General features: G+C 44.2%; 1 protein-coding gene across 4 annotated transcripts in view; it reads left to right on the top strand.

Annotated features, from left to right (window-relative positions):
- The window catches only part of LIMD1 (LIM domain containing 1), a 59,475-nt gene extending 39,635 nt beyond the window's left edge, over positions 1 to 19,840 (top strand). For 3 of the 4 annotated variants that reach the window (XM_081282824.1, XM_081282822.1, XM_081282823.1), the window contains 7 exons: positions 8,121 to 8,188; positions 8,686 to 8,748; positions 13,479 to 13,609; positions 14,225 to 14,276; positions 14,777 to 14,845; positions 16,088 to 16,255; positions 16,444 to 19,840. In XM_081282824.1, coding sequence (XP_081138950.1) covers positions 8,121 to 8,188; positions 8,686 to 8,748; positions 13,479 to 13,609; positions 14,225 to 14,276; positions 14,777 to 14,845; positions 16,088 to 16,225 — 521 coding nt within the window. In that variant the 3' untranslated portion in view covers positions 16,226 to 16,255; positions 16,444 to 19,840. The remainder of the gene's footprint in view (positions 1 to 8,120; positions 8,189 to 8,685; positions 8,749 to 13,478; positions 13,610 to 14,224; positions 14,277 to 14,776; positions 14,846 to 16,087; positions 16,256 to 16,443) is intronic. The other variant, XM_081282825.1, reaches the window with a different exon arrangement.
- The last annotated feature ends 6,303 nt before the right edge of the window (positions 19,841 to 26,143 follow it).

Raw genomic sequence — 26,143 nt, 5'->3', positions numbered from 1 at the left:
ATCTTGCTGTTGCTGAGGCTGGCTTTGAACTTGTGATCCTCCTCCCTCAGTCTCCCAAGCTGCTGAGATTACAGGTGTGTGCCTCTGCACCCAGCTGAAAAATTTTTTGATGTTATTTTTTTCAAAGTTTTCTGCTACACCCTTCTTCCCCTCTGCTTCAGGGACTCCAGGGATCCCTATATTAAGCATCTTGAAATTGTCCCACAGCTTACTTATGTGTAATTCGCCATTAACTCATCCAATTTTTTTTCAAGTCTGATATTTTAGTTCTTACCTCTTAAGAGTTCAGTTGGGGTTTAAAAAATATCTTCCAGGGTGCTATTTAACATTTGGACATGTGGAATATATTAATAATAGTGTAACAGTAGCCATCATTTTCCCTTTTCTGTTTATGGTAATATCTGTGCCAGGTCTGTTCTCTTCACTATGGTCATGTTTTCCCTGCCTCTCTCTCTGCCTGGTGACCTTTGATTGGATGGCAGACATTGAAAGTTTTTTTTTTTAATTGAGTCCCGGATATTTTGTGTTCTTTAAATCTTCTGAGCTGTGTTGTTCCAGGATGCAGTTAAGTTGTTTGGAAATGGTCTTTCCAGTCTTGCTTTTATGGTTTGTTAGGTGAGTTCAGAGCAGAGCTCAGGTTAGGGCTCAGGGTTCCTCACTTCTGGCGCTGGTGGGAATTGGCACTGCCAATTGGCACTGTCTTGTGAGTAAACATCAGTCATTGTTCTTGCTCATCCTTCAGATGCCTGTCCCTGACCTTGATTAGTTCCCTCACATGCATGAGCCAGTCAGCACACTGCTGAATGCTCAAAGAAGAACCTTGGCACATCTCTGGGTTTTTTATCTCTGCCATGTTCTCCTCCCTGATCTAGATGATAATGGGCTAGAATAGTAGGAATGAAAAACAAAAAGAATGATTCTATGAAACTGTTAAAACAAATCAGTTAACCAACCTACCAATCAAGCAACCTGGGAGTGGCAAGTGAGAAGAAAATTGGAGCATGAAGCAGGGCTACTCAAAGTGTGATCCTCTGACCAGCCCATAGGAGAGGAGCACAGAGGCGGAGGGTATTTAGGAAGTTTTGTAACAATTTGTCATGGTAACTTTGTGTCGATAATAACTATAATTGAGGCTTGGATTTTATGTTTCATTTTTCTATATTACTACATTTATAAGAAAATAAAATCTGACAGGTGGAAATTAAAATAAAACAACCTCCAAACCAGGCCCTTTACCACAAATAAACGGAGAAGGAAGTAGTGACGTGGAGGATTTGGACAAAGAGGAAGATGACAGTGGTTGTGAATTTTATCTCATGTAGCTTACGTATGAGGAAACTGAAGGTCATTAAAGGGACCCTGGCAATAGTAACTTAAGACAGATACTTAATAGGAGCTAGTTCTCTGCTGGGTTCCTGACTGTGATTCCCAGTTCTGTCCTGGCCCTACTCTACACCTTCTGCCAAGGAACCTGAAGGGGTTAGGTGATAGGCCAAGGTCTTCTTTCTGGGAAGAGGCAAAGGTATGTTTGGACCCCAAGCCTGAGTACATTTCCACTTTCCACCTTTCTGCCATGTTCCCTGGCTTACCAAGACAGGTGAGCCTGCATAATCCAAGTTGGATATCCATTTCATTTGAGCTAAAGCAAGTCAGTTGGTTTCTTTCTGTTGCTTTATTATTAGCAATGCCTTTTAAGAGTTAACCTCCCCTGGAAATAGCTGTTTGAAGGAGTAGATGGGGTAGAATTTTGTGCTATACTGCAAATATTCTAGAGCTATCTGGACCCAAGCGGCCATCTAATACTTGAAATGTACTAGTTTAAGAACTGGAACTGAACTTTTAATCCAACTTATATGCAAATAGCTTCATGTGACTGACAGCCACTGTAGGTAACAGGTAGAGATTATTAATTGTGACAATGTAGATGTCACAATTAAAATACAATGTAGATGATGCTGTTGTGCTAATTTTTTACTTCCTTTTCTCAGGAAGTTCGATCATGATTGGGAAAACCGTGCATTTTTACTTGTTGGAGAGGTTATTTGGGAACTGAAATTTGCGGTGAAGTTACAACTCATTTCTCTTTCTCAAAGGAAGGGGAAATAGTGGGTATTACTGTACGTCCAGTTTTACTTGTCATAGTAAATGGCTGGCCTCTCTGTGCCACCCTTGCTGTGTCCCTCATTAATCCACAGTGACTTTATCAGATGCTTTTTTTTTCTTTTTGACTGAAGGTTCCCTGAAGGCAAATATAAAATATTCATTCACTGCATCTTTTGTAGTTGATTCTCTGTGCACTTATCAGTTAATATTTCATAAACCATGTTATAATAGGAAAAGGACAATCAGGAATCAGGGTGACTCTGAAACTAGAATTTTAAAAATCTAACTCTGACAGTTCTATCCTAACATTTTTTGTTGTTGTTGGAGGCTAATTATCTAGGCCATAGGTCTTAGAACTTTGATTTGACCAAGATGAATTGTATCAAGTGGAAATGCTGGTTCAGAGACAGGCCTGAGGGGTAGTCTAACTCAGTGGTCCCCAGGGTGGACAGTACTGGACTTTGCCCTGCAATGACTTGGGTTCGAATGTCAACATTTTTTAGTTTTAGCTATGTGGGTAAGTTCAGCTGACCTCTTTTAGTTTCCTTGTTGGCAAAATGAAGATTCACTAAAGCGCCAGCATAATACAGTAAGTGAGGTTCAGATGCTAAAATGCAGAGGCACAATATCAGAAGATTGATGAGCCGCCTCCTCTGCCAGCAGTGAGTTCTCAGTGGGTTGTGCAGCCCCAGTCCGTCCTGGTTCAGGCTGTGATTTGGTGCCACCGAGTGGTGGTTAGGTGTTATAACGTAGATGTTAATGAGGATTTTTTGGATCCTGTCCTTGATGGAACTTTCAGTCAAGTGGCAGCAGTGCCAGGAATTTCTAGTCTAGTTGGTGTCTGTTTCATTGGCGAGATCTGGAGTCAAATATTTTAGCATGGATTTAGTTCATGTCTTGTCTCCCTCCCTTCTTCCCTCCCTCCCTCCCTTCCTTCCTTCCTTCATGATAGTGGGGATAAACCCAGGGATGGTCAACTACTGAGCCACATCTCCAGCACTGTGTTTTTCTTTCATTCTTCTCAAGGCCAGGTTGCTTGCTGTTCCCTGCCTGGCCTCACCCTTCAGTGTGCCTTTTCTCCAAAAAATATACAGATTTTAGTCTGTTTACAGGTGGAAGATGGGAGCCAGTCAACAATCATATTATATCCAAAATGTGTGTCCTCACAAGGAATTTTTACACACTTGTACATGATACTTAAGTGTGATATGATGTAAGTAAAGGGGTCAGTACATAAAAACTCCTTAAATAATGAAAATTCTCTTCTCCATCCTCTGATAGGAAGAGAGAAATGGGATTCTGCATATAGGTGTGTGTTTAGAGAGCATTATATCGTGGTGGATGGCCCCGTGGTATACTTTATCAAGCGTGGGCTTCAGTCCCAGACCTGAGTTCCCAGCCTGCCCACCCCGCACTTGGGTGAACCTCGATTTCCTTACTTATGAAACAAAGACATTTAACACTTAAGTGTCCTGTTGTGGGCTGGGGGTATAGCTCGGTAGTAGAACGCTTGCCCAGCAGGTGTGAGGCCCTGGGTTGGATCCTGAATAAACAAACATATTTTTGTGAGGAGAAAAGGAAACCCTAAAAGTTGGGAGTGGTTTCGGGAGTGATTTCGAAGCATAGCCGGACTTTGTATCCTTGTCCTACTCCATGATACCAACACCATGGCATATCTTATTTCTGCCGCACACTTTGGTGATCATTTTTTTTAAGGCCACTGGTTTAAATCTAAGTAAATATTTAAATATTTATCCATATTTCTTATTCCTTTCCAAAGTTGAGTCCCAGATAGCCCCACTGAGTCAGGGATAAACGTTTTAGAGTTTTTCCTTCCAAGGAGAGTTAATCACCTTATGCTCTCATCAGTCGTTTAGAAGAATATGCAGTGACGGTAATCCCCAGCACTTAAAGTTGATCTAGTAGGTGAAAAAGCCCGATAGTCCGTGTGTGAGCACTCTAGAGGACTCAGTGCTTTGCATGTTGAATAATTTCTTTGGTGATTTTTGTAGTAGAGGTCATCTTCCCCCTATTAAAACAAAAAAATGGTTTCCTGCTCAGATTTCTTAGCACTTCCTAGTCCCCATTCCTGGAAGCAGTCGGCTCCTCTCACATTGGATGAGGAGGCTCAGCCCGCTCTGGGAAGTCCAGTGTGAGTCTCTGGTGTCCTCCTTGCTCTCTCTAGTGGTCCCATCCGAAACTGCAGCCCCACTGCCTCCGCTCTTCAGAACAAGATTCATCTCTGTGGGAAGTCTTGGACTTTAACTGCAATCAACCATGTGTGACCTGTTTTTTCTTCTGGTTGTGAAGCTTTCAAACTTTCTGATTCTGTAGTCTTTTTCTGTCCTTGTCACTTTGCTCTTGGGAATGGATTGAGGGCAGGAGATCAGCTCTTACCCAATTATCTTTTTTTGGGGGGGGAGTACTGGATTGAACCTAGGGACACTTACCCCTGAACTATATCCCCAGCCCTTTTTATTTTTTTATTCAGAGACAGGGTCATGGTCTCTGAGCCCCATCCCACCCCCTATTTCATTCAGTTTTCAGTCTTTTTAAATCATGCAGAAAGCTGAAGATTTCCTTCCAGTTATTGGTCTTCATACCTCCTTTGTGGTTTGTCTTTCCCCATTCTTTGCCCGTTTTTCATATAGTACTATTTATTGAGTTATTTGCATATTAAGGTGAAATCCTTTTCTGTCACGTAGTGTAGATGTTTTCTTTCGTTGGATATCATCTTTGGTTGTAGTGTTTTATCTACAGGGTGTATGTCTGCGCACGCACATGCGCATGTGTGTGTGTTTAGAACTACAGGAAAGTATGGTGGGAAATAACCCTTATTTATCTATCACCCAGATCACACACAGACACTTATACATTGTCATTTTGGTTCTGTATATTTTTATAAGGGATGTAAAATATTATAGATGATGAAAATCCTCTTGGTAGCCCTTCCCATCCCATCCCTTCCTTCCCCCGGGGGCAGCTGCTGTAATGGATTGAGCGTGGCTCCTTTCAGTCCCAGTGTCCCTACTGTTTCACATGCACAACTGCCAGTAAAACACATCTGGTGCTAGTTCACGTGTGTGTGTGCTTGAACTTACAGATGTACTGTCATATTGATGTATGTTTGGAAAATTTGCCTTATTCGTAATTTTTGTTCAATTAATAATGATACATATAGATCTAGCTCCGTCACATTGACTGCTGGGTAGTATCATATCCATTGAATATAATTTTAAATTCTTTCTCAGTTTGTTTATCAATTCTTCTATTTTGGGAAACACGGAAGACACTTCTCTTTTTTCTGTAAGCAACTTTGCATGCACATCTGCACATACGCCTCTTTTTGTGCATGTGGGGATCTTCTCAAGGGCAATGGACTATAGGTTATAGGAATTTTTAGCTCTTGACAAATTGTTCTCAGGGTTGTCCCAATAGACCTTTGCACTAGCATCACCATGACGTGTTATCGGATTTAGTCATTTTTGTGAATCTGTGGGAGTGAGATAGAATCTGTGGCCTTAATTTGCATTATCCTGATTGCTGGTCGGATTGAACATCTTTTTATTATATTGTAGATATTAGGTTTTTATTAATAACCTTGCCTATTACCCAAGGTTTAACAGGTTTTCTTTTCTATACTCTTTCTTTTCCTTTTGCTCATTTTTCTCATTTTACTTTTTCTTATTGATTTGTTAGCCTTCTTAGTATGGTATATATAAAGAATGTTTATCATATGAAGACATAAAGAATCATTCTTTAGGGGCTGGGGATGTGGCTCAAGCGGTAGCGCGCTCGCCTGGCATGCGTGCGGCCCGGGTTCGATCCTCAGCACCACATACCAACAAAGATGTTGTGTCCGCAGAGAACTAAGAAATAAATATTTAAAAAAAAAAAAAAAGAATCATTCTTTACATGATATATGTGTATGTGTATATATACATACTATAGGTAGAAAATAATTATATATATGTGTGTGTGTGTGTATATATATATATATAGATAGATGTATAGATATATAGATGTATATGTATATAATTATTTCCCTTCTGCACTGGGGATTCAATTCCAGGACACTTTATCACTGGCTACATCCCTAGTCCTTTTTATTTTTTGAGACAGGGCCTCTCTCCATTGCTGAGGCTGGCCTCAAACTTGCTTATTCTCCTGCCTCAGCTTCCTGGGTCACTGGGATTACAGGTGTGCATCATATAGCGCCTGGCTATGTTTTAGATATCAATATCATCTTGGATATAGTGTAGTCATCTTCTGATCCGTGTCTGGCCTTTCCAGTGCAATGCTTACTGCACTCTCGAGATCTTTGCCAAACCCTTCTAGTGTGGAGCTGGCTGGAAATCAGTGATACCCTCAAGGAATGCAGCCTCTACTTAAGAGTATTAAAAGTTCTCTGGGAACCAGTAGCAGGGTTGGGAAGCATTGAGGCAACTCTAGATCTGACAACAAATAGCACAGCTCAGAAAATCTGTAGACTGAGGAAGGGCAGGGCCTTCTGGAGAGGAGACGTACAGGGCCACAATCCATCTGGAGGTGTTTGATTTTGTAGTGAAGTTTATTTCCTCTGTTATGGCTTTTCCTCTGTGTGAATGTTCTCAGGGTCCTTCCTGAGATCCACCAAGCCTCTGTCTACATCCCTTCTTCATGTGCCCTGTGCAGCTGTGCCTGCTCTGGACAGCACGAGGCAAGGGCAGTTTGTCCAGGGCTTTTTCTGAGTCTCATTGCTGATAATATTTGGACATTGGAGATTTTGTTTTCATGTTGTAGCTTGATTTTATTCAGTGCTGAGAATTCACTCAGCTTCAGTACTGAAAATGCACCCAGATCTGCCAGCACAGCTGAGGAGCCATCTGGGGTCTCCATAAAGGCCCTATGTGCCTGCACCACCATTGTGTTTTTTGGTACCAGGGATTGAACCCAGGGGTGCTTAACCATTAAGCCACATCCGCAGCCCTTTTTTTTATGTTTTATTTTGAGACAGAGTCTCACTGAGTTGCTTAGTGCCTTGCTAAATTGCTGAGGCTGGCTTTGAACTTGGGGTCCTCCTGTTGTGGCCTCCTGAGTTGCTGTGATTATAGGCATGTGCCACTGTGCCCGGCTCCATTGTGTTTTCTTACATACCACTAAAGGGGTAATTAAGGTATGTTTGTCTTGTCAGTTTTTTAGCCTCATGAAAACCGAAGTCACGTCTAAGGAGTCAGGATGCTTTTGAATTTTTCCCACTCCCACCCACCACATTTAGATCAAGAGAAAACAAAAAAATCCTTCCAACAGTGTATGTTTTCTACAACTCAGAAGAAATAAAGTTAACCAATTTGTAGAATTCCCTGGTAGGTTGTCACAAGAATCCCCCGGAGAACATGTCAAAGTGGCTGTCATAAATATTGGCGTGCTGGCTGCTGTGGTGGTGCATAGCTGTAATCCCAGCAGCTCAGGAGGCTGAGGCAGGAGGACCACAAGTTCAAAGCCAGCCTCAGCAACTTAGAGAGGTGCTAAGCAACTCAGTGAGACCCTGTCTGTAAGTAAAATATATGTTTAAAGGCTAGGCATGTGGCTCAGTGGTTAAGCACTCCTGGGTTCAGTTCTCGGTACCAGGAAAAAAAAAAAAAAGCCAGTGGGAAATGGCAGCTTCGTAAGACACTGTTGCCGGCACCCCGCTCCAGTGTGTGCCTCTGTCCTCCTGCCGCCTGAGGTTTCTGACTTCTTTCTAAGCAGAGAGGAGGTCCAGAAGGTGGGCATAGGATGATTCCCTCAGCTCTCAGGGCTTCATACCAAATGGCAGCTTCCAGGGGACCCTTCCTTTGGTCTCAGCCTGCCCATGGCTGAGAATCATGGCATCTTTTAGTAACTGGAAACTTATTGGCAGTTAGCATTTCCTTTTTTTTGGGTACGTGTGTTTATTTCTGTTAAAAAAAGAAAAGATATCACCTTTCCTTTCACTCTGTTCTCATTGCACATTAGCATTTCTCTTTTTATGCTGTCTTTTGTGTTTTTTACCTTAGGTCGGAAGCTGAGAGGAAAAGCCTTTTATTTTGTCAACGGCAAAGTGTTTTGTGAGGAAGACTTCCTGGTGAGTATGTCACCCAGCTTCCCCTCCCTGTGCTGGCCAGAGAGGCACAGGGCCAGGAGCCTGGGGGGACCCAGACAGTAGGAGGTGGGTTCTCTGCACTGCTCAGCTCTGTTGGGAGGCCATACTGCTGGACAGAGAGGCCCTGGCTATCTTCTGGAGATGCCAGGGTAGCCCTTATTCCTGGGGTGATGCTCCGGAACTCCTCTTTGAGAACCTCTGCATTTAGGAATTCAAGCTCTTTACATAAATCCTGGCACACAGTAGGTGCCCAGCACAGCTGCTATTAGGGTGGTGGTATTAGTATTTTTAGTGGCTTTTGTGGCAGAAGATAGCTCCTGACTCAGTGTATGCCTGTGTTGTTCTCCGGTAAAATGACAGATTCCTGCCCAGAGTGACACATCGTTCTCATAAATTGCTTATGATTCTCTGGTCTGGTGGGAAAGTGGCTGATTCATCTACCCAGCCTGGGTTTGACTTCTTTTCCCTTTCTTCTGCAGTACTCTGGCTTCCAGCAGTCTGCTGACAGGTGTTTTCTTTGTGGACATCTGATCATGGACATGGTGAGTCAGATCAGCTGAACAAGATCACAGCATCTTGGGAGGAGGAGGCAGTTGGGGGGGGGGGGAGAAATTAATAACTGAGCACAGTGCTTATTGTCTTGATTGGTGGCCTAGGCAGGTTTTATTAAAAGAAGTCCCGGTGAAGTGCAGCCTGCTTCCCTAATAGAACCCACGTTGTTGGCTTTTGTAAAATTTGCAGCTTTAATCATTCAGACTGCACAGTGTTGATTCTGATCTTGTTCTCTCCTTCACTGGACTGTTTGGATCACATTGGCCCTCTGATTTCTCTGTGATCTGGTGGCATTTCAGGTACATGCCAAATGCAGCCTGGTTTTACTGCAGAAATCTCAGCTAACTTGAAGTTGAGTGCAGAAAATCAGTGGAATAGGGTTGTTTTTTTCCCCTGTATTCAGTCCAGCTCAAGCTCCTAAGACAGGTTTGGGGGCCTGTCGTTAACTTCCCAGACAGTAGAATTAGGCCCTGGTTGTATGTGTTCTATTTCTTGTTTGGCTGCTGGCTCTCAGAGCTTGCCTTCAGGCTCTCTGAGCTTGCCCTTGTCTTTTCAGTAAGGACAGTTTTTCCCTACGGGGTTGGGTTGTGAAGTTAGTGAATACAGGGATTGAATCGTTCACCACTGGAAACCTGCCTTTAAGAATGTCTTTAATTTACTGATCATAGGAAATGACTGTGTGATATACTTTAGTTGGAAAGCATTAAATTCCTCTCTCTCATGATCCATCAACTCCATTCTGGAGAAGAGAATGGCCAATCATTACTTCTTTCTTTTTTTTTTTTTTTTTTAACCTTTTTATTGAGAAGTAACTCAGAGCGAAGGGTGCAAATTTTGGGTGTGGCTGATGAATTTTTTACATTTGTACCTGCCCACATAACTACCACCCAGATAAAGATACATGACATTGTTTGAACCCCAGAAAGTCTCTCTTGCCATCTTCCACTTGAGCTCCTATTCCCACAGTGGCGACTGCTGTTTGGCTTCCATTGCCACTAATATGTTTTGCTGGTTCTGAAATATCATAAGAGAAGCATTGTAGAACATAGATGCTTTTGATGTAGATGTATTTCATTTTTGTTTTTTGGGGGGTACTGGGGATTGAACTCAGGGCCACTCGATCACTGAGCCACATCCCTAGCCCTATCTTGTATTTTATGTAGAGGCAGGGTCTCACTGAATTGCTTAGTGACTGCCGTTGCTGAGGCTGGCTTTGAACTCCTGAGCTGCTGCCATTTGCAGGCGTGCTCCACTGTGTCTGGCGAGCATAGAAGCTTTTGAATCTGTCTTTCCTCACTTAGGGATGTGTTTTTGGTCCTTCATTTATTTTTGTTGCAAGGTAGAATCCCATTGTATGGAATTGATGGGAATTGGGGTGTTTTCTTTCTTTTTTTTTTCATGCATGATGCTGGTGGGAACTCTCTTGTGCATCTTTGACGGATATAAACACTCATTCTGCTGGTTATATACTAACATTCATAAAATAACAGTGAACAGAGTCCTCACTATTCATGAAGAATGCCTGTGGCCATGAAGTATTGATACATTGCACCAGAGCTTAGCCTGCTTAGCCATGTCCTCACTAGTGGCCAGGGCCTTCCTGGGGAAAGGGCCCTCTACCTATTTCCTCAGGGGGAGGCATGTAGGAGCCATGTACCTTCCCCCTACCTTCCCCAGTTGCCTGCCAGACTCTGTAGGGCTCCATTTCTTTTGCAGAATTTGTCCTTGTTTTTAGAGTTCTTCTGACAAACCCACTGCATATGAGGTCAACATTGTCCAAATTCATGAGTACTATTATTCCCTGTTCCTACTTATAGGTGTCCTAAATCTTCTTGGGCCTTAAGTTATATCATTTATCTACTGCTACATGGTAAACCACCCCAAAACTTAGTGGTTTAAAACAACAGTGATTTATTATTTATCATGATACTGTGGGTCAGGAATTAACGTCGGGGCTCAGCAGAGTGATTCTTCTGCTTTCCGAGACATTGGATGGGGTCACTTAGCTTTGTTCAGCTGGTGGCACACTTGAACTGGAACCTCTGAGATGACCTCTCACTCCTAGGCTACTCCCCATGTGGACTCTGATCTTTCTGTAGTTTGATTCAGGCTCATAAAAGGTAGAGGAAGCAGAAGCTGCCAGTTCTCTTAAGTCCCAGACTCCAAAATCTCAGGACATCTCTTCTTCCTTATTCTGTTGATCAAATAAAGTCACAGGCCAGTCCTGATTGGGGAGGGGAGTAATCTCCATTTCTTGATGTAAGGGTCAATGTATGCATCTAGGAAGGGGAGCACTTGATTTGGGGAGATGGTTTCTACTCTAGGGGATCATGGAAGTTGGACCTGCAGTCTCCCAGGTCTTTTTGAAGATTCAAAACTTCTTGGTGAATGTCTGTCTGATAGTAAGCCTGGATTTTAAAGACAGAACCCTTGACTGCTGCCAAGAATTTTAATATCACACTGAAAGATTTTTTTCAGATACCACTCTTATTTCTATAGGAAAGCTTCAACGGTCCAACTCTGTATAAATTGTTCATATCCCTCTTTGTTAATTAATGGGTATATTCTGGAATAGGACATAGTCTTACATACCAGAATTATTACAGCTAGCCAAGAGGGAGTGAAATGACTTTTTTTTACAATCTTGCTTTAGGCACATCATGGGCTCAATTAATTTAAGGATCTCTTTCTGCCAAGGCAGCATTAGTCTGGAGGAAATGCATTCCAAGGCCCAAATTGCCAAATGGACTCTGGAAGCCCAGCAGTTGTTCTTCCTCTTTGGCAGTTTACTATGGATCCAGAGGGGCCTCTGAGGTAGTGAAACCCAGGAGGGAATGAGGAAGTGTGAAAGCTGAGCTTTCAGAGGTGAGCTAGCAGAGCACAAAGTCCACCTCTTGCCACTCTGGCTAGAGTGTGTGCAGTGTAGAATTATCTGCTTCCAGTGCAAGGAGCTGAAACATGATATGTCTTTCCTAGGGTCTCACAATGTCCTGACTAAACTCTTCCAGTTCCTTTTCTTCAGCCTGTGTGAGGTTTCCTACCTGGCTTCCACTGCCAGGGACAGGTGGCCGCCTGTACATTCTCTGCACATGGGTGTTTGTGAGCTCCCTTACTTGTATAGATTGTTTTTGCTGTTTTGTGGCCCAGGTAATTGCAGAGACAAATCTATTGAGTTAGTGAAGTTGCTTTCAACTATAAATTACAGGAGAACAAAGACTTATTTTAACTCAAACCAATGATTCCTTACCTTAGCATGCATCAGAGTCATCTTATTAAAATATAGAACTTACCCCACAGTTTCTGATTCAGGAAATCCAGGATGGAGTCTGAGGATATACATTTTTACCAGGTTCCCAGGTAATGCTGAAGCTGTGGGTCCAGGGACCACACTTTAAGAACCTCTGATTTAGCCGTGAGGTTTGGAGATAAGGGGTCCCAGGGTGAGTTAATTCAGCTCCTTGCTGATCTCCCCAAGGTGTTCTTTCCATACCCTCCCTCCTCCCTTTGGCTGTGTCCTGGTTTAAAGATGGCGTTAGCAGTTCCAGGTATCATATCCAGATCAAATGATGCTGAGAAGAAGGAGGTTTGTGGGTATTTGTCTTCATTGTGTTTAAAAACAGCTGCCACCAGGGGACTTTGCTTTTACACTTGGATGTGAGATAACCGGGAGGCTTGAGTTGGGGCTTCTTGATTACCATACTGCTGAGTCATGCCACACGTGAGGAGCACCCAAGAAGCTAAAGTTAGAAGGTTTTTCCCCACAAATGGCCGTTTCCGGTAGAATTACCTTTCATTTTCTCATGTAATTGCCGCTTGCCAAATTGGTGAGGAATCCCTCTGTGCCTCAGCTTTGCATCATTTCCTGCTTCTCTGTGGTGGCTTTTGGCCCTGGGATTGGCTCAGCCCTATCCCAGCATACCTCTCTAGGAAAGAGTTTCCTGCTGTGGGTGGGGATTGGAAAGGAGTCCCCTTAATTCCCTCCCTGCTCAGCAACCCTGAAAGGTTGCAGGAGAAGGATTCTGATGGATCCACTCCTGTCCATACATATAAACAGACCAGCTCTCCCATCCCTGTGCTCCCTTGACCTCCATCCAGGTGAAACTCTTGGGGGAGCCTGCTCCATGTTGAGTTCCCGCCAGGTGGCTGGGCTGACGAGATGAGCTGGGTTCAAAGGAGCTGGCTGCAGCAATAAACTAAGAAAACGGCGAAGAAACCACACAACATGAGTTTCTAATATCAAGGGTAGGATGGCTCTTTGACCTTAAGGATCAGCTTCATGCTGGACAGCACTGGAAAGAGAGCACGCACCTGGAATCTCTCTATTTTATAGGAGGGACACATAGAGGAGCTTCGATGGAATGTTCTTCACCAAATAAAGCAGGAGATAGGGTTTCAAAGGTGGAGTCTTGCTTTGTGATGTCTTGTGGTCAGCAGATTGATTGACATCTTGGCAAGTTACACCCATTTCAGGTTCTATGTGGGATCCTAGGCAGAACAAGAGAAAAGGTGCATTTACATCACACAGCCCAATCAGCATGCAGCGCCAGACCCATCCCCTCATATATCTCCAATGCGCACACACACACAGCCCATGGATGGCTTGTGACATGGAGTGACTGAACATGTGACCCCTCCGCCCAGAGCACTTCTCTCTCTCCCACTATCCCTTCCTTCCCTGGAATTCCACTAAGTCTCTGCCTCTCCTCCTTTGTGCCCCCAGATCCTGCAGGCCCTGGGGAAGTCCTACCATCCTGGCTGTTTCCGATGTGTGATCTGTAACGAGTGTTTGGACGGGGTTCCCTTCACCGTGGACTCGGAGAACAAGATCTACTGTGTCCGAGATTACCACAAGTAAGGAGGGAGGGAGCAGACGGGAAGCATACATGTAGGCCACACTGATCTCAGCAGAGAGTGGAAACGACCGTGATTATAGTAGCTTGTACCATTTGTCCAGAGTCAGCAAAGGCTTAATGGCTTTGAGGGTACAGCATGGGCCCTGGGAGGTCAGTAGATGCCAGCAGATAGGAACTGGTTGAAACATCTCTTTAGTGAAAAAGTAGAACAATGTCAACAAACCCTGTAACCAGCTTCCTGGTCTCTGGAGGACTCCACCAAGCTACCAAGTCCTGTGGCTCCAGCTTTATCTAACTTTACCAGGTACCAAGTCAGGGTTGGTTTCTACCACACTGGGTTTACTGGGCTGTACAAGGCATCACAAAGGGAGCGAAGAGCCAGGTTAGTCTTTATTCAGATGTCCTTGTTATAGCTGGGAACAATCCCAAAGCAACACTGAAGCGTGTCCCACAGAGCTGTGATCCACATTCTTCCGGTGAGGGCTAGAGGGATGTGCCAGGGAAGCCTGGGCAAAAGGTGGCTCCTCACAGCCTCCTGGTGCCAGCCTTATTCGGGGCCTCGCCTCCTAGAAACAACACAAGTACATTTTTCTGCTTCTTTGTTTTTCCCCAGGGTATTGGCCCCCAAGTGTGCAGCTTGTGGGCTTCCCATCCTTCCACCTGAGGTAAGATGCTTTCTCACACATGTTCCTGGGTCTTCTAAGACCTGGGCATCTCCCTTGGGTCAGTCACAAGATTCTGTGTCCTGTCCTTATACCTTTCAGAATCCCAATTCTGAGACAAAGAGCATTGCTCCCTTTCTCGTGGCCTGGCTTTCCCAACCCCATGCCCTTCGTGTGCCTGTTCATCCCACAACCAGATCTAACTCCCCTACTTGATGCTTAGATTAGCAGATGAGCAGAAAAGCTTTTCTTTTTTTCATTAAAAAAAAAAATTAAATGTCCCTGTTGGCCTTTTTGTTCTCTGTTGACTCCGGTGCTCCAGAAGGTGATATTGTCCCTCCCACTTCCTACCTCCTCAGCGAATTCTTTCTCCTTCAAGTGTTAGTTTTCACTGCAGCTCTGTGTTACCCCAGGACACTCTCTGCTCCCCACTCCATGGCCCTTGGCATCCACTGGGCCCTTAACTGGCCTTTTCCACATGTGTTGCTTTTCTTTGGGCTCAGGGCTCCGATGAGACCATCCGTGTCGTGTCCATGGACAGAGACTACCACGTGGAGTGTTACCACTGCGAGGTAGGCCCCTCCCTCGTGGCTCCCAAGCCCATCTCAGAAGTCCAAGAGGAAAGCCACTTAGGTTACTGAGGGTCATGAGGTTATGGGTAAGATCTGCCCTCTAGAGCTAATGTGGGAGCAGACGGGGAAGATATGGGTGCTCGGGTGTGAAGGTCTTGATCATTTTCTGCACATCCAGAACTGGCAAGTTCTGAAACCTAAGCTGTTTTCCCTGGTGCTGCAGAGCTAGGAGGGTCAGTTGGAGTGTGGGTCTCAGGTTTTGTGTGGGGACCAGGTCATCAGACAGCTGTGTGGTTGAGGGAAGAGACTCCCTTCCCTCCAGCACACAGGCTTTTCCATCTGCCAAAATCTCCTTTCTGAGCTATGCCCTGGAAATCATGAAGAAACCCCTCTTGGAAACAGGCATGTATGGAGGCCAGTGGAGGCTCACCTGCCCCATGTCATGTGCCAGGCTGAATGAGCCACTAGTGTGCCTAATGATTGCCAGGGAAGCCAGAGGTCCCCTCTCACCAGCCCCCATGAAGGCTGACAGTGGGATTCCCACAGGAGATTAGGTTCATTTTGTGATACTGTTGCTGGGGAGGGCAGGGAGTGTAGGTGACACACATTGAAGAACTGAAGGAACAGGTGGGACGCATGGCCAATGATACCCCAGGTCCCTGGAGAAGAGGGTGAAGATGTTTGCTCAGCCATCCTCTCTGCCCATCCCAGACCAGCCTGTCCAGTAGAGCTATAAGTGCCACAAGTTCAAGTTGGGTGTATCACTTCCAGTTTCCCAGTAGGCACATTTGAAATGTCTAAACAAGGAAGTGGGATCAATTTTTTTTGGGGGGGGCAGTATTGGAGATCAAACCTAGGGCCTATGCTTGCTAGCATTCTTACCACTGAGCTATATCACCACCCCTGGGATCAATAATTTTATTCAGCCTAGTAGATCTAAAAATATTATCATTTCAACGCGTAGTCAGTATAAAAAGTCATCCATGAGGTGATTTTCCATCATCCTTTTGTCCTGAGCCTTGGAAATCGGTGTGCATTTGCTCTGTCAGCACATGCTTTTTCCAGCCAGCCCTGTTTCAGGTGCTCTGTAGTGACATGTAGTCAGTGGCATCCAGATTGGACAGGTTTTACTGGGGAAAGCTAAGAAACAGTGCCCCCTGCTGACTTGGGATGGTGGTCTGATGTCAGTCTCGCAGTCTGTATCGTTCTGCTTTCATTGGACATTCTTGCCTTGTCCCCCAGGACTGTGGTCTGGAGCTCAATGATGAAGATGGTCACCGCTGCTATCCCCTGGAGGACCATCTGTTCTGTCACTCATGCCATGTCAAGAGGCTGGAGAAAGGCCCCTCATCTGCAGCCCTCCACCAGCACCACTTCTAGCCAGAGCCACTCCCGGAACTCCTGGTGGGGGTGAGGGGCCAGGGCTGCACAAGGAGACATCTGCCCTTTACTTCTGGTGGTCCCTGGGGTGGGAGGAGAACGGGTGGGTGAGTTCCTGCATGTGTGGGGTTCCTTTCTTTTAACCAGGGAGGTGGGTGCACTACCTGTCTGGTGTATGTATTTCCTAAGTGCTTTTCTCCTTGTCACGCCCTCGTCAGTGACTTTGAAGCCACTCCACTGTGTGAGCCAACAGTTCCCGCTTCAGGAGGAGAGTTTTGTGTTGATCACATTCCCAGGATGTCCTGAAGTGACAGCTCAGCGGCCAAGACATTCAGCCCTTCCCCTCCGATAGGAAGATGCCTTCACCCGGTCACCCCTTCATACATGTGCACCTCCAAGGCATGATTGAAGACTGCTTTCCGTCCCAGATTCAGTACTGCTGAGAGTGGCTGCAAACTTTAATCGCATTATGGCAAGAAGGAAGCTCTAATCCGTGCTTTGTGTCCTGAGAAGTATTTGCTTAGTACATCAGAGCCCAGGTTCCTCCTTGGGCTCTCACAGCATTCTGTGCCCCTGCCAGTCCTCACTCTCTTAAGGCAGGGTGTGATATTTGGGGGCCCCATGGAGGCTTGCCCTGTCCCTGTAAAACATGCTTTGGGAGAAGACCTTGGTGCAGGCACCAGGACTCTTTTGCCCACCTATTTGTGTTGTTTTTTTTTCTCAGAGCTCTGGAGAGTCTGTGACTTTGGAGCCATTCCTGCAAGGAAGTCTCTGGATCCCATGTGGGAACATGTCTGGCACCTATTTTAGCTAATTTAACGAAGGCCTTTTTGAAAGCCCTGCCCACATTGCAGAGAGAGAACTCCTTAGAAGCAGGGAGAGTTTTTGTGTGTGTGAGATCTGTGAGCTGGCATGGCAGGCAGTGCTTCTGGGGTGAGTTAATATATTTACTTCAGGGCTTTCCCTCTTGCCTACTTCTGGGCACAGACATTATGTTTGAAGAAACCAACATAAGGTACACTGCTTTGGCCTATTTTTTTTTCTTTTAATTGTTTCTGTCCACTTTTAGTCTTTCACACACACAAAAATACCTCACAGATAGAGCTTCACCAAACTGCATTTTTAGGAGGGATTTGGCCACCACACTGGACTCAGATACCTCCTTGGGTGTGTTAGGAATCGCTGGCTTCACATGTCAGACTCCAGCTGGTCAGGGTAGTGTGATCATAACTAAACAGCAGCTGGGAATAGAGCTGATGGAAATTCGGCACTATGGCCTTATGCATTTCAGCATACTGGCTCCCAGGTGGCCAGAGCTAGAGGAGGACCACACACTGGCAAGATTTCAAGATCACCTGAAAATGCAAAATTTGCCCTCCAAGTCACTCCAAGGCTGCTGAGGCCAGAGGATAATTCGAATGGGAGAAGCTTTAAAACAAAAAAAAAAAAGACTGGTTGCCATTTGCCCTCTTCTCCTGTGACGGGATTGCTGGGTGTCTCCCTGCTGCCAGCCAGAGCAGGGCATGGCTCTGGCCTCTATACTCTGCAGAGTCCTATCCTCACACCCAGAGTGGGCTGTGGAGAGTGGTCAGTGGTATTGCTGGCACAAGTGAATGCAGACTGTTCACCGGGCCTGGCTCCACCTGTGGGCCATGTTTGGACTCATTGGCAGCCATTGTGGGTGAGAAGCACAGAATCAGCACCAGGGATTGTCTTTTCCATTTCCTTTGGCCAGATGGCACTCCTCAGTTCCTGGTCCCAGGCTGTGCCTCCTGAAAGCCCATGAATGCATGGGCCTGTGGTGTGGACCCTGAGACTGGGCCCCTCTCTTCTGAACAAGCCATCCAGCTTGGCTTTGGCAGGGCTGGTGGGGAACAAAGTGAGCCACTAGGTCTTAACCTAGCTCTGTCCCCTAATGTTGGCCTTGCCGGCACACCTTTGCTCCACTTTTGAGTCAAGCAGAGTGAAGAAAATTGTGTTGGAATCACTATCAGAAGTAGCAGGGATTTGTTTGCAAATGGAACAATTAGTTTTAAACCCTTAGATTAATATTTTGAATGACATTTTTAAAGTGGCCTTGATAGAGGTATTTCAGATACATTTGCAAATTCATTTTATGTTGTGGGAAAAGTACAATGGTAATTTCCAGATGTCCTAGAAATCCTAGCACTGGTAGGGATCTTGAATTAGTTTTGTCTGTCTCCATCTCAGGCCCTTGCATGAAAGCCATGAAGAGATGTTGGCCTATCTGTATTTTAAATAAATTATTGGTCCAATAGAACTGTAATGGGGTTGTATTTATGGGCATATAGGAAAAAAACATGATGAATAAATTTGCTTTGAAAGTTAGAGAAAATAACCTTTTTGGTTTCCTGGACAGTTCTTGGACTTTAGATAAAACAAGGAGGATGAAGGCCTGATCCCAGACCCCAAAGTGAACCTCCATCCTTCTCTCTTGTGTCATTTCGCCTTGAGATGTTTTTGCACTCTCTTGGTTCTCTCTTTTTTTCCATCTGCTCGCTTGAGTCAAAAGCAACCTGGGTGATCTATAAAAGTCTGATAACCCAGTTTGGTCTGTCATGTAGGGATTCTCTCTCATTCACTGTTTCTCCTCCCGAGATGGAGATCGTCTGCTTTGTTATCTCTTACTGAAGAAGGGCATTCCTTCCTAGCATGAGGCAGTGGATGGGGACTCCACGTCTCAGTTCCACTTCTCAGACTCCACTTCTCTCCACTTCTCAGTTATTGATATTTGAGTGTGCTGTCCTGCAACTGAGAACCTCTGAGGTTCTGCTTTTGAGTCCTGGGTGGCTGATAGAATAACCAAGGCACTCTGATCACCTTCAAGTGCTGTCCTTGCCTTGTTTCCGGGGGCCTGAGTCACACTTACAAGATGAAAAGCAGGATTGTTAGGACTTAAGAGAATTATTCAGAATTCACAGTCCATTGCGCTCCACTAAAGGCTGCTTTTATGTGCCCTTTCTATGCCCGTGTGAGTGCATGCTGCAAGGTTGATAGTACCTTGCAGAGAAAGGGTGTGGGACTCTACCCCAAATAGTGGTTGCTGAAGGCACTTATTAAAATTCTGTCTGCCGGGAAACCAAATTATTTTTGTACTTTCCTTTGCCAAGAATCAGTCCTAAGCCAGGAGGGGGCAGTGCATACCTGTAATCCCAGTGGCTTGGGAGGCTGAGGCAGGAGGATCATGAATTTAAGGCCAGCCTCAGCAATTTATCAAGGCCCCTAAGCAACTCAATAAGACCCTGTCTCTAAATAAAATACGAAAAAGGGTGGGGATGTGGTTAAGGGCTCCCTGCATTCAATCTTCAGTACACACTCCCCCAAAAAAGAATCAGTCCAAATTTCCTAGTTAGTATTTGAAGTAACTTTAAAATAACAAGAACAACAACAAAATGAGTAAAAATGTACTAGGTATCTTTTGTGTTCTGAGCCAAAACTGGACAGATGTGGGAAATCTCCATATAGTTATGAAAGTCTTGCTGTATGGGAAAATTATTTTCCTCTGTGTGTCTTCTTTTACTATAAAATTATTCAAAGTATTGCAACGATACAATTGAATCAATTTGTAGGCTATTAAAGTGTTATCCAACATAACAGTGTTCACTGGGCCTTTTCTGTGTGTGGAATAATGTGACAGTGTTGACAGTGTTTTTACCCCTGGATTTTACACTTTTAGAACTCTAGATTCTTTAAGTAACACACAAGTTTCAAGAGCCTGAGATTTTACCTTCTTAAAGCTAATAAATTAGCATGGCATGGTTTCCTGGATCCTGGCAGAAGCTATGGAACTTGCAGATCAGGACAAAGGACAGTTTATTACTAATAGCAATAGTAGTAGCCTGATTATCAGCATTTGGAATTGTTTACTGAGCCCTGTTTTCTACAGGGCTCCATGAAGAGGATCAGGCAATACCTGTACATGTGGTGGGTTGCATTACAAGGGGCACCAGATGCTTAGGAAACCCTGTCTTTTATAATGAGCATTGAGTCTGCCTGATCTTTGCTCTGGAGAGACACAATCATTCACAACTGTTCACTGTACTAACATCCTTGAAAAGATAGTCTGGAACTAAGGGAGTCGGAGCCTATGTTCACAAGAATAGCGTTAGAATCTGAAAGGCCTTGGAGAATCATATCCCAAGTCCAAATGTGTGTTGATTTCTATGATACAAATGCTCCTGTCACACCTAATTTCTTTCTACCAATATGGCACCCCAGAATCCACCCCAAAGTTGGGAGAAGATAACTTAGTTATGAGCAAGTATGAGTTAGCCTCATGCATCTGGGGGCTGAAGCAGAGAGGAAATCTGATCTGGTTCTAAATTCCATGATTGCAACATAATAGCTGACATTAATTGTGGGGACCATGTCCCAAATGTTATTTTAAGGACTCCATATTCTCTATCATCCCTCATTTTATGAACATCTGAGAGACATGGATGGTGAAATAACTCTTCAGTGAGTGCTCAGTAAATAGCAGGACCAGTATGCCATCCCAAGTAGCTTCATGCAGAGTGGCCTATCTTGGCCAGTCTGCTGAGGGGTTAATCAGTTGTGCTTCAGTGTATTTATTCAGTAAAGCCACACAGTCCCTAAAATGGCTACGAGGAGCAGCTTATCACTGCTGTTGGACTCTGTTTTCCTGTTGCTACTGTAGAGTCATTCCTCAAACTCGGTGGCTTAAAATAGCACAAGTTTGTTAAAATTCTGAAGAAATGGGTCCTCTGGGTTCACATCAAGGTTGTCGTTTCGTAGATCTGCATTTGATGCAGAAGCACTGGGGGAAAATGCATCCTTGCCCATTTCTGGCTTCTCAAACTGCCGTGTTTCAGGGCTTGGGTGGCACCACTCCAGCTCTGTAACTCTGCTTCTGTAGTCAGGCTGCCCATCTCTGATCACGTTCCCCCCACCCCCTTATCATAATGACCTTTTTATTATATTGGGATTTTCCAAATAATCCCAAATAATCTTACTATCTCATGATCCTTAAGCCGAAATCCCCCTTGCATTATTGGATAAGATATAGTCGTAGATCTTGGGGATTAGGGCATGGACATCTTGATGGACAGCATTATTCAGACTCCAACAGAATATGTTTTTTTTGGCTGGGGATGTGGCTCAAGCAGTAGCGTGTGCTCGCCTGGCATGCGTGCGGCCCGGGTTCGATCCTCAGCACCACGTACAAACAAAGATGTTTTATATCTGCCAAAAAAAAAAAAAAAAACTAAAATATTAAAAAATTCTCTCACCTCTCTCTTAAAAAAAAAAAGGAATATGTTTTTTTTAGGATGGAAATGAAAGTTTCCCTAGGATATTAGGTGCCTTTTTTTCAAGCATTGTTAAAAGTGGGGTTTACATTTTTCCTGGATTGAAAACAGAAATGTATCATATATAGTAAACACAACTAGAATCTGGGTGTTAAAAAAGTGAGATGTCATACTGTGATGGGGGAAAAAAATCCAAGAGGTCCGGTCTGGTTTAGGAGTTCTCAGACATGTGACAATCCCAGGTGTATGATGACCCTTCTAGGAGAAGTCCTCGTTGTGTGATACCTCTGAGCTTGTAAAACAGCAGAAAACACTGCTGCTACCTACCCACCCGCTCCCTCCACTCCTCCAACTGATCCAAGTCCTGGAGAAAGGTGGCTGTGGGCACAACAGGTCTCTGAAGGAGTGAAAAATGAGGGAACTTGGGGATTTGGCACAAAGGCAGACTCCACAAGACAAAATGGATCCAAGGTCTATAAGTGGGAATTAGACAAGAAGGGAGCTATAGAGATCATCTGGATGGTGCAATAATCTGCAGCTTGGACTGTCTGCATGAGAAGGCCCTGGCAGATTTTATAAAATGTTCATATTTGTATAAGTAACAATTTATTATAGGAAAAATTCAGCGACAGACATCAATTTACATTTACCCATCCTTGATGGTTTCTTATCCTGAACACTGCTGTGCTTAAGAGTCTTTTTTTTAAAAAAGATCTTCTTTTTTTTTATTTATTCATTTATATGTGGTGCTGAGGATCAAACTCAGGGCCTCGCACGTGCTAGGCAAGCACTCTACCACTGAGCCACAACCCCAGCCCCACTTAAGAGTCTTATTTTGGCTTATCTGGCTTTTAAAAATCCTAACTGGATTCTCTCTCAGTGTCACTAAATGTTCATGAAGGCCTTAGTTTATGGTCGCCAACCGGTGAAGAAGACATGTTCAGAGCAACTGGGCAGGCCCTCTCTGGAGGGCAGTGGCCCTTTAGCTGGAAGTATTCTTTTCTTAAAACCCAAGAAACACACCACAACTTCAATCCCTTTTATTAAAGGGGAAGAAATGTCCAGAAGCCCAGAGCTGGTGAATAGAATTATCAGGACTAGAAATGAGGTCTTCTTATGGCCAGTGAAGGGGGTAGAGTAGTATGTGACTGCCATCCATGCTCAGTCAGGGCACAGGACCTGAACCTGTTCATGGGTTGCCTTCTTGGGTACAGTAACCCCTAGGTCAGGAAAGCCTTGGGTTCAAGAGCCCTCAGTCTTCTCCACTTAACTGTTCAGTGACCTTAAGGAAATTTAGTTCTCTCTCCTGTAAAAAATGGGGATAACAATCACAAGTTTGAGGCCAGCCTCAGCAACTTAGTGAAGCCCTAAGCAACTCAGTAAGACCCTGTCTCAAAAAATAAAAAGGGTTGGGGATAGGGCTCAGTGCTTAAGTACCCCTGGGTTCAATCCCTGGTACCAAACAACAACAACAACAGGTAACTGAACATAAGAGACTGTTTTAAGGGTTGATTGAATTGGTCCAAATAAAAGGGCTTAAAGCAACATCTTGCATGAAGTAATGGCTCAGTTAAGTGTGATAGTTTTTAAGATTTAATATGTTTACATCAGGATAATCAGCAAAATAAATTAGAAATGAATTAAATTTAAGAAAAAGTAATACAAAATTTTTAAAAAGTGCATGTGATAGGGGCTAGGGTTGTGGCTCAGCGGTAGGGCGCTCACCTACCACACGCAAGGCCCTGGGTTTAATCCTCAGCACCACATAAAAATAAATAAATAAAATAAAGGTATTGACAACTACAACTAAAAAATAAATATTAAAAAAGTACATGTGGGCTGGGGATGTGGCTCAAGCGGTAGCGCGCTCGCCTGGCATGCGTGCGGCCCGGGTTCGAGCCTCAGCACCACATACCAACAAAGATGTTGCTTCCGCCGAGAACTAAAAAATAAATATTAAAATTCTCTCTCTCTCTCTCTCTCCTCTCTCACTCTCTCTTTAAAAAAAAAAGTACATGTGATAGAAACAAAATACTAGCAAATTTGAATTAATAAAAGCAAAATTTAGGTTAAAAATATTATAAGGAGGGCTGGGGATGTGGCTCAAGCGATAGCGTGCTTGCCTGGCATGCCTGCGGCCTGGGCTCGATCCTCAGCACCACATACAAACAAAGATGTTATGTCCGCCGAAAACTAAAAAATAAATATTTAAAAAATTCTCTCTCTTAAAAAAAAAGCTACCTCCTTAAAAAAATATTATAAGGGAAAGATAAATAATAAACTGGTAAAAAGATTATAATGTGCTTGATAGCCAGAGTTAATATCCTTAATACATTAAAAAGTCATATTTGTAAGAAAAAAATTAATAAGAAAATAATAAGAAATAATGTAAAGGAAGTTCCATTTTTCAATTATGAAAATTTCGAATTATGATTCAATTTATATTCATATTTTATGCAGCTATCCAATTTACATACATAAAAATAATCTAGTGTTGGTTAGCATGCATGGAAATAGATGCTTTTGATTGAAGTGTGTACTGGTTAAATCTTTCCAGAGGGCAATTTGAAAATATGTACCAAAAATCTTTAAAATGTCCATGAAATGGATCTTAAAAATGTTCACCTGGTTATTCCATCTAGAAATTTATAAGACATAGAAATAATCCAACAAGAATCAGTTTTATAAAGTGTTAAGCTGACTGGTTCCTCTGGCTCTCCGGTGTACAGGCCATTTGGGGACTGTCCAGCTTCTGATAATGTAAGCCAATCTAATAAATCACCTTTTATTTAAAAAAAAAAAAAGACAGTTCCAGCTGACAAGCCGTTCCTCCGAAATTATTTTCCAGACTACAGAAGACTCACAGAAGGAAGGCTGAGTTACAGGATGCCGCCAGCACCTTGGAAAGGGATCTCCCTTCTTGTCAGACCTTCTCTTGTAACCGGCCTTTATGAATTGTTTGCAAGGGTTACTTAGAGCCTCCCTAACCAGCAGGTTGAGGGGAATCGATGGCAAGTCAAATCTAACACACACACAGCATTATTTAACAAAAGGAGCTCCAAATAAGTGTTAAAGAGAAGACAAGAGAAGACACTGAAGCAGACAGTGCAGTCCGCCTGGCTTCATTCACATTGATCTTCTCCATTCTTCATAGAGATGAATGCTACCAACTGATGTTAAACTTCATTGAATGCTTAAAAAAAAAGTGTCAGGCTGGCAACAACCCACATTCCTAAAATATTTAGTTATTTGATAGAACATCTTCCAAGACTATTTAATGGCTTTAAATCTCAGACAAAAAGCTAAAGGATACAAAATGAGACCCTGTGGGGGCGGGGGTGTGTGTGTGTAGGTAAATCCCTATTAAAGTGCAACAGAAAATGTTAACAGTAATAATCACAGAGTAGGAATTTGCTTTATTTATTTTTTGGTGCCTTGTATGTATGTATGTTTAAGCAGCCACTATACCACTGAGCTACATCCCCAGCCCCAGCCTTATTTTTATTCTCAATAATTTTCTGTATTTTACTTTTTTTTTCTATAATTTCCTCAGGGGGAAACGACTTTATGATGGGAGAAATTAATTGATCATGGAGTAATTGGTTCATACAGTGTTCAAGGCAGCCACTCCGGGGGTTCAAGGCTCCCTGCTGCCGCAAACGTTTTGGGCCTTCTCAGGTCTTGTATCTGGGAACCTGTAAAATAAGGGGTAATATACTAGATTAGTCGGGGCGGGGGGGTCTTCTCACTGTGAAATGACCAAGGTTTAAAATTTCCCCGATTTAGTTTAGGAAGCAGACTGGTTTGGGCGGCCCAGGGCTGGAGACTCCGAGGGCTTTGCGGACCCGCACCGCAGCCCGCAAACGCACTGCGGTGGTCCCTCCTTGGTGCGGGCAGAACCGGAGCCCACCCACCTCGGGAAACCCGCGCAGCAACCCTTCTCACGTCGGTACGGGGGTTTCTGCTCCTTGGAGGAAAATAAGGTGTCCTAAAAGGCGTTTTTGCGTCATCGGTAGGTAACCCGCAAGCCCCTCACTCCAAATCGCCACCTCTCAGGTGTGCTTTCCTAAAGGTACTGGACTTAGATTTAAAATATATATTTTTTAACCAGGATTCCTCGTGTGCATCATTTAAGATGAGGGCGCTCTCCAATTTGCAAACCATTTCAGACAGCTTTAGGTTTCAAACACGGCTTAAAAGAGAGTATTATGGGGCAATTCAAGACTTTGACCTTCACAGTTTTTACTCATAATTCTTTTCTAAGGACCCTTCCATATCAAACACAAACGTCGCAAAAGAGCACACGCCGAGCCAGCCAGGAGTCGAACCTAGAATCTTCTGATCCGTAGTCAGACGCGTTATCCATTGCGCCACTGGCCCGTGCTAGCTGAGCTTTCACTGTGTAGCTGATCACCGCTGACGCAGTTTCAACAGGCTTCCTGGCACCAGCTCTCCGTTCCCATCCCTGCGTCGGTGTCGTGGCTCCGGCGCTGAGCTGCCGGCTCCGCCTTTCCCAACGAACACGCCGCACCAATCCGCAGACGCTACGTCACGGCGTTCTTCGACGCAATCCAATCCATCGCATCAGGGGGCGTGTCTCTCACGCTCCAACTCGCATACTTGTTTGTCC

The sequence above is a fragment of the Spermophilus citellus genome (assembly GCF_964194105.1).
Source record: "Spermophilus citellus genome assembly, chromosome: 3".
NCBI lineage: Eukaryota > Metazoa > Chordata > Mammalia > Rodentia > Sciuridae > Spermophilus > Spermophilus citellus.
The sequence above is the reverse complement of the archived record's forward strand: the minus strand, read 5'-3'. Positions and strand labels throughout refer to the sequence as shown.